At 36.2% G+C, this 11,486-nt stretch overlaps 1 protein-coding gene across 1 annotated transcript in view; it reads left to right on the plus strand.

Annotated features, from left to right (window-relative positions):
• kn (EBF transcription factor knot) overlaps nucleotides 1-7,656 on the plus strand; it is an 87,682-nt gene extending 80,026 nt beyond the window's left edge. Inside the window, exons 8-13 of the mRNA XM_018516265.1 lie at nucleotides 1,164-1,296; nucleotides 4,483-4,637; nucleotides 4,756-4,882; nucleotides 5,014-5,316; nucleotides 5,571-5,831; nucleotides 7,482-7,656. Coding sequence (XP_018371767.1) covers nucleotides 1,164-1,296; nucleotides 4,483-4,637; nucleotides 4,756-4,882; nucleotides 5,014-5,316; nucleotides 5,571-5,831; nucleotides 7,482-7,594 — 1,092 coding nt within the window. The 3' untranslated portion in view covers nucleotides 7,595-7,656. The remainder of the gene's footprint in view (nucleotides 1-1,163; nucleotides 1,297-4,482; nucleotides 4,638-4,755; nucleotides 4,883-5,013; nucleotides 5,317-5,570; nucleotides 5,832-7,481) is intronic.
• Nucleotides 7,657-11,486: the final 3,830 nt, after the last annotated feature.

Below are 11,486 nucleotides of genomic sequence, written 5' to 3' on the forward strand. Positions count from 1 at the left end.
TTCTTTTTTTCGTGCGTCGGCACAACGACAAATGGAATTAGAATACTCATCGTACTTTTGAATTTGTTTCTGAATTGCTTACTGTCGAAAGTTGCGAATTAAAATTTTAGTACAGTCAAAATCTCTCCCGCCATGGGGCAGTGTAGGTTATCGTCGTTTTACTTTAAGTTGGCGGTGGTGTTACTCGCCGAGTAATATCGCCAGCACGCGAGAAAGTTGCGAAGTTGCGAAGGACAAAACTTTCGGGCATTTTCCAGCCGCTCGCTCGATTTTATAAACGTTCTTCCTGCTTTACCGCGAAAAATCTTTTCAACGCCCTGAAGCATGTGCGATGAACGGCGTAAATACTTTAGCAAGTAATTTTGTTCAGCTTATTAAAAATCTCGTAAATAATTTATGTGTAAATATTTTATGTTAACTATAAGAAAAGATAGTCGTGTGCTTTAATATGACTTGCGCAATTATATCGTTGTCAAACGTCATACGTGCAAATCACGAATTGCATGCCATAGTATCTAGTGCAACAAATCGAGTTGTGCATGCTCGTTCATAGAAGATATGATGAACTTGGGTCGGTGTATGACGCGCATGACGAGAGAAATGCAATATTATTCACGGTATCGTCTTTTGCGTACTTTTCTACGTTCGTTCTGTTAAGTCAGTCGTAAACAGATATAAACGTAAATTTTACGAAGATATACAATATTTTAAATTATTAATTTCAAACACATTTGTTGAATCATACCGCGTTATAGATCTTCATGTTTCTCAAATACTTTGGAACCTATCGTTTAATAAAATTTATAAAAATAATATTCATGTTTTTTTTTAAATGTATAATAAGAATATTAAATTTATGTTTGATTGAATATATATACGAGATAAAGAATAATTTCTTTATTATTAGTTCATTACGTTACTTATTACATTTCTAATTATCTTATTTTTCACATTAGATATTATTTAAAATCTTTGTAATGAAATCTAATTCTAAAGAGCGATAAACAGTGACAATTGATTGAGGGTTGAAAAATAGTGGCTCAATTATCAATTTTTAAGAATGAGATTTTATTCTTCAGAGTTAGACTTTACTTCAAAAATTTTAGAAAGTACCTGTTTCATATCATTTTTCACATCGACAAAATTTCCATTTTGCCTAACAGGTGGTCATATCTACGCAAGTGGGAGTGGAAGGACCATTACTAGCGGTCTCGGACAATATGTTCGTCCATAACAACAGCAAGCACGGGCGCAGGGCGAAACGTTTGGACCCTAGTGATCCTAGCGAGTACAATAGTAAGTATATGATTCATAAATACTATCAATTAATCAGTATCGTTAAAGAGATAATTTATGCGGAACAGAGCATCGATATCGTCTGCATATTTAATCGCGAAACTGTATGAGCATTTACACGATAATTCGATTTGCTCGTAAACACCAATTGGCCCGCCGTGCAGTTTTTCGTTATTTAATTTTGCACTCAACTGCTATATTCCCCGATAATAATTGCAGTCAGCCTTCACCGTGCTAACAAAGCACTCGCAGAAAATATGATAATTAATTAACGGACGATAATTAAAAAGCCCGGTGCGCACATTAAACGCCCTCATTTATTCAACGCATCGATTTTTCACGGATGATATGATTCACACGCCGCGCCGTAAGCTTTCAACGCTTGTCGATCAAAATCGACTTCCCGAGCGATTCACGTTCGAGGCGCATTGCCATTCGAATGCTCGCGGCGTGTTGTTTCTCTCGTGCGGCACCCTTCCGGCGAGGGATGGGGGTCAGTTTTCTTCGAGATCGGCATAACGACTCGGGAGTCAGGAGCCGTGGCGCAGCGGAATCGTAAGAGGGTTGCAGGAGGGCGCACCGGTAGAATGGGATATATGGAGTCATAGGGCAATTCAGCAAAGTTTGGCGTCGGCCGCGCATACAAACGGCTGATATCGCGCGGCCACCCCCTCGACTGCTCACTCCTCTCGCGCGCAGGTTTCTTCCTCCGTCTTTTCTTCCTACCTATGCCAAGACAAGATGTAAATCAATGGGATGCGGGGAAACGAAGGATCCATGCTCCGTTCCGCGCGCTCCTTGTTCCTCCATCTTATTTCCCTCCACTCTGCTCTCCCTCGAATTTCGCCCGAGTGCCTGTCCCCCTACTTCTCACCGCGGATTCCAAGGTTCTCGTCTCCACCCGCCACCACGTCAGTTTCTTCTTTTTACCTGGTTGGCTGCCGCGGAGCGCAAAGACACAGAAAGAAAGAGAGTGGAATTGGCCCGCTTCTCTCATCTCGATCTCTGCTTCTCTCATTCAGTTTCCTCCTCTGTCGTTCTCGCGCTCTCCTCCACCCCGTGGTTGCCGCGGTGCGTTGGTTTGTGAATGCTAAGTTTAAGCTATCTCGCGCCGCCCTCCTGGTGCCTCTGCGACGCCAATGAAGGTACCAACACATCCACTCTTTCCAAATCCCCCCGCGAGCTATCCCCCGAAACGCCGAAACGAGCATACCAATGAGACAGGAAACGCGAGAGAAAGGGGAAGAACGTAGGACGCCGGTATCTCGTGGATTTTGCTGTCATTGTGAACGAATTCTCCCAGTTGCTATACAAATCAAATCTTGATTGTCCATGAAATTTGAAACGCTTGCTTACAATCTATCTTCCCCGACACGTCGTTTTATAACGCATTTCCTATTTGACAAAACATCGTTGCTGATTTCATTTTATACTTTATGGGCTTTTACCTTCTTTTTAAAATTTAATTTATAACACGAGAGACAGACGATTGTAAATTTTGTAGAAACTTCAAACTCATTTTGTGTAACGGAAAAATATGAGATACTGTTTCTGTTTATACCATATTAAAAAGTAAAGCCAAATATTTAATCATCGGAGTTCAATGAAATGACATCGAAGAGTATTCGCTGCTCCGACTAAATATTAGTAATACGATTATGCAACATCATTATAAGCCGAGATAAAACCCAGTTTGTCTGGTAAATTTCTCGAGTCTTTACCACGGCGAATGAAGTTATCGCGCGATCTCACAGTGATCAAAGAGAATCGGGCCGAACGTGTCGGAGTACAACGGCTCTTCGACTTCGACGATAGTTCGGTGGCAAAAGAGGGGTTCGAGAGGGTTGGGAGTAGCACCCCTTACCATTCAGTGGCATGGAGGATTTTATTTATTCCGGGTTGGTACGCTTGTTCCTTGGCCTCCTCTACTGAATCCCTCTTTTCAACCCTCCACCTCTTCCTCTCCTCTCTCTCTCTCTCTCTCTCTCTCTCTCTCTCTCTCTCTCTCTCTCCACCCTCACCCGCACCGCGCCGCTCGACAATTCTCTACCAGGATGGTTGCCAACACGGCCGGTCTCTTTAACGACTTTCTCGTACATTGAACGCAATAAATACCAATGTCCCATTGAGGAATACCCATTTGCGTAGGGACCACACTTGCAACTCTTTAACGCTTCTGTTGTGATTGTCACTTGTTGACTTTATTTTTTATCCGATGAATAAAATTGTACACGGTGCACTTTTTCTGATTGTATACACAGTACAATTTTATTATAGAAGTTTCATTCCAAAATTTATGTTCGAAGTATCTCATTGATTTCATGTAATGCAATAATTATTTTATTATTAGCCTATATAAAGCCAAAAACGGATAACAGTTGACTGTAAAGAAATAGCATTAACAATATTAAAAAAAATATTTTTAAATACGCCCAGATATAAACAATATCGCGATCTTTCAAGCTGCCGAGATTTATCGATGTGACGGCACATAAGTACTCGAAGTAGAAAGTGTTTGAGCATCACTGAGAGCAATATACCATGATGTCAGCCACTCTGCCGTGGCTCCGCTTCGCCCAGGGTCGGTGCCGGGGGTGGCTTGGCTTCGCCGGGGTACAAAATGATATCATTGGGTTATAAATTCCAAGCAGAGACACCGTCGGCCCGATCGCCCCCTCCCTTTCCTTCTTGTTACAACCCTTCTCCGAGCTCTCCAACCCTCTTCCTCGTATTCTCTCTTTCTCTCACCGTCTCATTCTCTTCCTGCCGTTCTCCTTCATAGTTTCTCTTTCATTTTCCGCCTCTTTCTCACTTTCACGAGTCCCACGACCTCGAAAACTTGCCTGCCACGCCGGAAAATATATCTGCCACTCGGCCTCAACCGAATAAACAGAATATTCAGATAATTTTCCATATCCTATTTCTTCCCTCTCGTCAGTCGCGAGTTATTTTCAAGAATACCGCTTGGTTTTATCTAATTCTCAACTTATAATTTTTTATTTTGTTGTTCTTAATTTTTTTATTATTGGAGGATTGATCGTTAATATTTTAAGATCGTTGATACTTAACCTAATTATGCCTTAAAGAAATTTTAGCGCCATGCATTTCACGCAAATTGTGAATCTAACTAAATGCAATAAAATTATATATTGAAAATATAGTAGTATTTTTATGTTATGAATTTAGGTTTATATCCGCCAATACCTCTCCAAACACCGTGCATAAAAGCGATATCGCCTAATGAAGGTTGGACGTCTGGTGGATCTACCGTCATAATCATCGGAGAAAATTTCTTCGATGGATTGCAAGTAGTTTTTGGATCAATGCTAGTTTGGAGCGAGGTCAGTAATTTACAATAATTCTATTGTACATACATAATAATGTTAATTGTTGAAATGTCTAATTTTAATACGATAAATATATAAATATATAAAAAGGTATTTGTTATTTTTATTACAGTTTATCACTCCACACGCGATCAAGGTGCAGGCACCGGCGCGACAAATACCTGGAGTCGTTGACGTTACGTTACATTACAAAAGCAAGCAATTCTGTAAAGGAGCGCCTGGTAGATTTGTTTATGTTTGTAAGTATAAATAAGAAGGCCAGATACCTGTCTTTTGCAAAAAATCTACGCGAATAATAATTGTCGCGAAAAGATTATGTCACTGCCCGATCACGCAGTAATAGCAAACGAACCTTTGCTGAATTTTTCAGCGGTAAACGAACCTACGATCGACTACGGCTTCCAAAGGTTACAGAAACTCGTTCCGCGACACCCTGGTGACCCTGAAAAGCTTCCGAAGGAGATAGTACTAAAGAGGGCGGCGGATCTAGCGGAAGCCATTTATAGTATGCCTAAGAGCGGAAACATGGGGATTGCGGGGGCACCCAGAAGTCCAGGTTCGGTGCATGCACCCGCACCCCCCACATCCAGTTCAGCAACAGCCTTTAATTCGTACACGGGGCAACTTGCAGTGACGGTACAGGAAAATGGTAGCGCGGCAAAATGGACGGACGGTATGTATGACATTTTTTTTTATCAACAATACTTCTTTAAAATATCCGTTAAAAACACTCGTATCATTTTCATATTAGTATTTAATATATATATTTATTATACAATTTATAATAGTAAAATATCTTACGATCTCTTCTCCATAGAGACTCGTACCAATCAAGACGCAGATGCTCCCTGAGTTAAATTTATTAGGCAACCACTCACGACTTGAAATACTGACGAGTTTGTCTGACGGGCAGGTTTCTATTTCTAGACGGTAGTTCCGTGACGACAGGAGCTGCTGCTGACGGCGGAGGCGGCGGCGGCGGCGGTGGTGGCAGCGGTGGTAGCGTCGGAACCAACGTCGGCGGTAGCGCCGATGCCTATAGACAAAGCAGCAGCGCAAGTCCACGTGGTGTCGTAACCGGTGGTGGTTATTGCGGTAGTTCAGCCAGCACACCACACAGTCACAGTACTAACGGAAGTTATTCTGTCGCCAATCCGTATACCGGCAGTCCAACTCTCTACACCTCACGTAAGTCTCCTACCTTCTCTCTTTCTCTATCCCTGCAGACGATCCCATGTCTGTACAGTGTCGCTGCAATATCCGCAAAATCCAAATTGTGCCGGGATGAAATATAACTTCTTACATTAGATGACTTTTACAATTCGAGTATAAAATCGATTAAAATGATAACAACGTAAATTAAATTGCAGTGCGATAAAAAAAATACTATAAATGTTCAATAATTAATGCTAAGATTCAACATTCGTAAAATCATTATCTTTGTTATATTTATATACGCTTTTAAACGTTGTTATTATAATATATACTGTGTACACTAGAAAAATGTTTTATCAATCGAAATTTTACTGTTACAACAAAAATTTGATTAAAATGTACTGAACAAAAGTGCAGTTTTGTGTAAACTAAGTCGATTAATTAGTATAAACAAATATTTTTGTTATTTACAAAGCAAAAAAGTGCATTTTATATAGAAGTGACTAAATTCTTTGTTATATAATCAAAATATTTAGTTGCTATTAAAAAATATCTTAACTAAATAGTTTTTGCTGAAAGCATTAATCTTCGGCACAACTTAAAATGAAGAAACCTAACACTTATATACGTTCATATATCCAGCACGCATGACATTTTTTTCTATTTAATATTATCATTCGATGCACGCACTTATGATTTTCCTTTATGTGGAATTTTCGTTTTAGCGCACGAACAATACGGCATATTCTATACATCCGGGGACGGGAGTGCGTTCGCCCCCGTAGTACGACCACCGACCACCTCAGTCCCACCGCACTGGCCCACACAGCACCACCTCGCCACAGCCGCCCAGTAACCGCTAACCGTCCACCATCACCACCAACACCACCATCATCACCAACACCATCACCCTTCGCACTGTGATTAAAGAATTATGAGACGACATTTGAGAATGTACGTACACTTATTTACGACGCGATAGTAATCTCAATCTAATTATAGAAAATTATCGATTTTCGAGTTAAATTTAAATTACTTTTTTCATGATATTTCTTTTCATGCTACGTACCTCTTTATAACTCAATAAATGGTCAATATTGTAATTAATAGCTTCAATTTCTTTAGCAAAAGTAACATATTTTTATAGCAAGAAAATTTAATTTTCTTGGAATAAAATTATAGTGCTAATATGATACGTGTACGTGTATATCACAGCAATCGAAAAATGAGTAGTATCTTTCCTTGCACATATTTTCTGAATTCATATCCGCGGAACTTTAACATATATTATCCATTGTCCTACCGTTTATTCGCACGGATTATCAGAAAGCTTCACGAATCCTCGCCGCCAATCACATACTTAACTCAAGAATTAAAAGCTTTAACTGAACAGAATTATTAAAACGTTGAATAAATGGATTTCTGTACAACAATCCTGTAAAGGAAATAAAATTAACATATTTTGCGATTATTTTTAATTATTTTATAGAGTTAACAATTATTTCTCTCTTCACTTCTCTCGTGATACTTTATTTAAAAAAAAATAAATCTTTTTTTATTTAAATAATTTTATTGTTATGAATATAAATTATGCTTTTTGTCGTTTATTTCTCATTTATTGATTGTGTCATAGCATTACAGCAATAACGCACTAACGTGTAACCGACAGTGGGTATGTTGCAGGACTAGGAGAGGTGGTCGGATCACCATTCAATATGAACCCATTTATGTTGCCCACCTGCAATCAAGGATACTCAGCCGCTGCCAGTCCGCTGCTTTCGTCAAATGGCAAATAGTGCTACGAGATGTAAGCTCCGACGAGAATGTCATGAACCATGATCTGCGCGGAGATGTTGTACGAGCGAAGTAGCATTTGCGACTGCCATCTGAATAATTATCCAGATGATCGCATAAATACTATCGAATAATTATATCGCATACGTACATTGCCTTCACGAATTCGAGTTACTTGCGGTTCTCTTTCTCTTCTGCTCCTTTTGTGATAAAGGAAAAAGGACCGCATGCGGCATTATCATTTTCGCCGGAGTTAAAGTCGACAATTTCGTATGAAATCAGGCAAATCAGTGCAAAAATCTAAGACAATTATCTTGCAACGATTATTAATGATCGTATTAGTTAAGAAACGATACATATCGAACAACGAGAAGGTGTTTTTTTATAAATATAACAGCTCAGTCAAAAGATGGCTCAGATGATTATCAAAAAATATACTTATAAAAATGATGTTTTATTTTATTTTATTTTATTTTATTTTATAATAGTTATAATATATTTATATTTTATATTAAATTTTTGTATAAATAATTTTGATCAATTTGTAGCAGTATTAGAACATGTGGTTTTAAATTTCGATGTGATTACAATTTGCAGCAATTTCTGTTAAATTATTACTTTATTATTTCATGTATAATTGAATTCGTTAATTACGATTTATCGATGTAAAAATTGCTTCGAAAATAATTATGATAAATTATAAAAGCTACATTTTTCTTGTTATTATTAATATAATAATGATACGCTTGCTGTATTTGATACTGTTGACAAGCAACATTTATCAATTTTAATTTTATATTTTAAACAAAATAAATTTAATGAATTGAGAGCCAATCACATAAACTGAACGAAGCTAAGATGGTATCAAATATTTTATATCATTCAAACTACAGAGGCTGATTAAGATCGAAAAAGTAATTGACACCACTCGACGGACATATCGCTTATTAATGAATAACAGATACCATAGTTTTAGAGAGCATTTTCGACTTCGAAATTTTAACTTCCTACCCCTACAATTTATGACTAACCAATATCGCCTCTAGTTAGCGTACGTGTAACGTAATTTGTAAAATACCTGTAAATATTGTTATGATGTACAAAAAGAAAACTATTTCCAGGAATCCAACGAAATGACATTGATGTCACTCTAGAGTGAAAATTATTATACATAGATGTAAATAAATGTAGGGTGTACGTAGCGCATCTGTATAATTGCGTTGGTGCCATCCAATTTTTTAACGTGATCCCGATCAGGAATGCGCGAGTTTACGTCTCCATTCGTGGATGAGAAATTGAATTTGTTGCAATCCGTTCCATTCTTCGCTTTAAAGCTAAATCTAGATAAATGACCAGTATCTGGCAACAAAATCAGGCCAAAAACGTTAAAAAGTTGGATCAAACGCGATCTGTATAAAACGTATATAGTATATATAGTTGATTTTGGATCGTTTGATAAGCCGGCCCGAAACAAATCTCATACAACTCACGAAAGTATACGAAGCATATACCGGATTGAAATTCCCAGTTAGTCCAAACTTTTACAGCAGTTTTACGAATATAGATCGTATCGTTTGTGAAAACGAAGATACTGTTAAAAGTTATTATTATAAAGAGTTCCTTTTTGCATATCGAGAGACTTGGTATGTACTTTTCTTCTAGGAAGTGCATTCTTCGTCCCGGAGCCAAGCGCTCTGTGATCTTGTGATGTTGATTATATATATATAAATATATATATGTATATTGATTGTACCTTGGTTCAATCACGTCACGTCATCTTTTACGAGACGCGTTGTTCTTGTACGCACGCGATGACACGGTACGCACACTCGCGCGTATAGACACACTCGTCAGTGTATATTGAAATAAATTAAACTTACTTTTTGAGAATTAAAAATCTTGATGATAGAAAAGTTTCCGTGTTCTATTCTTTGCCCATATTATCCTTAATTTTAACAGTAGCAACTGTGTGCAGCCTAATGTAAGTATTTTATCTTAATCTTACTTAAATATCGTATTGTATTGTCTACATTTTTTGAAAATAGAGAATTCATATAAATAATTTTTTCGTCTAGAGAATATCATGACACATATTTTTTAATTTTATGAAAAATTAGATATTTAAATTAGATATTTATTTAAATTAAATAATGTAACTGTACGCAATATTTAAATCAGTGGAATAACAAACAGCAATAGTACGTTATAAAATGATTTACTTATTATTAACAATTTAGTTATTATTGAAATTAATACAATTTTCTAATAATTAGCACAAATAATAATTATAATATCATATTTCCTTGATAAGTATCACATATATTAGAAGATAATTATTTAGTATCGTAAGATAAGAATCTCTCTGTGAAAGAAAGAACTGAAATCATTCTGCATAATATTTTGATCATCAAACCCAGCTGGGAACCTATTTATCCCAGAGAAAGAAAGAGGGGGGAAGGAGGGGGGTGGAGAGAGAGAGAGAGAGAGAGAGAGAGAGAGAGAGAGAGAGAGAGAGAGAGAGAGAGAGAGAGAACGAAACAGGATCTGAAAGACCACTCCAGAGCGATTAGTTCACATGGTGTCCCATTACATCCGCCGCCAAACGCGGGCGTATATGATGCATGTATTGTAAGGCTGTTTGTGTTATTAGATTTAGATTGGCTGGCACGTGGCAGGGGTGGCGCGTGCCGCATTGCAAACGTTACAACGTGGGTACAATACGAAATCGTTTTTCAAATACTGGTTTCTTTGGCTTCCCATAGAAGGGTATCGATTTTCACTTGCACACGGCTAACACGCTGTTACAATAACGCGCTAATTTCGCTGGTATATAATTTATCAAATGAAAACATACACAAACTGTACATCTTCTAAAAGTTTGTATAGTAATTGCTCTTGTGAAAAAATTTCTTATATTATTTTATAATTATTTTTTATATTTTTTTAAAAGAATTCAAAATATTTTCAATTTATTAAGATTTCTAAAAAAATATTAAACATTTTTAGATTTTATAAGTTTTCTTCAGAAATGATAGGAATCTTAGAAATCTTAGACATTTTAAAATTTGTTAGGCTTTTGCAGCACTTGTGAGAAGTGTTCCAATTTGTATAAAAAAATCTGAGGAATTTTCTAAAAAGTCATATAAAATATATATTATACAGAAATTCTGAAATTTATAAATCTTAAAATTTCGAAAAATTATATAAAGAACACTCTAAAATAAATTTTAATAGATATATATAGTCTACGTAATTTTGATTTCTTTATAATTAAAAATTAAAAAAGTAAAAAAATTAAATTCTGTTGAAAATTTTTCAAGTTATAACTCTTAAAAAAATGAGAAATGAAATGGAGAAAATAGAAAGAGAAAGAAATAAAAAGTGTATAAAAAATTAAATAGAAGTTAAGTTTCTATGTAGTATTATCAAATTTATGATAACCGCGAGTGAAATAAAATTGAAAGTTTGCGATCACTTTTTAGTAGGATTATTTATTAAGTTAAAGTATAACATCATTTAATTACTATTGTTTACATTATAGAATAATAATAGCAATTATATTATCAATACTTAACAAAAATAATGGAGCTTTAATTTTGGATAAGCAATAATCTTAATCCCTTGGTTGTTTCAACCTCTACTTTGAACAAAGAGATATAGCGCCAACTCGCTGTGGTCAGCTTAAGTTTTTTGACATGTGCTCTTCCATAAAACCTAATACGATGTACGCTAGCATGATTTAATTTAAATCTATAAAAAGAAAAAAATATGCAATTTTAGAAGAAACTTATATTTTTTAAAGAAAAATGTAATAAAATCATGATCTATTTAGCTAATTAAAGAAGTACAAATTCATAATTCATATATTTGTGGCTTATTTCTACCAAATCAGCT

Source organism: Trachymyrmex cornetzi, unplaced genomic scaffold (genome assembly GCF_001594075.2).
Source record: "Trachymyrmex cornetzi isolate Tcor2-1 unplaced genomic scaffold, Tcor1.1 scaffold62, whole genome shotgun sequence".
NCBI classification, from domain to species: Eukaryota; Metazoa; Arthropoda; class Insecta; order Hymenoptera; family Formicidae; genus Trachymyrmex; species Trachymyrmex cornetzi.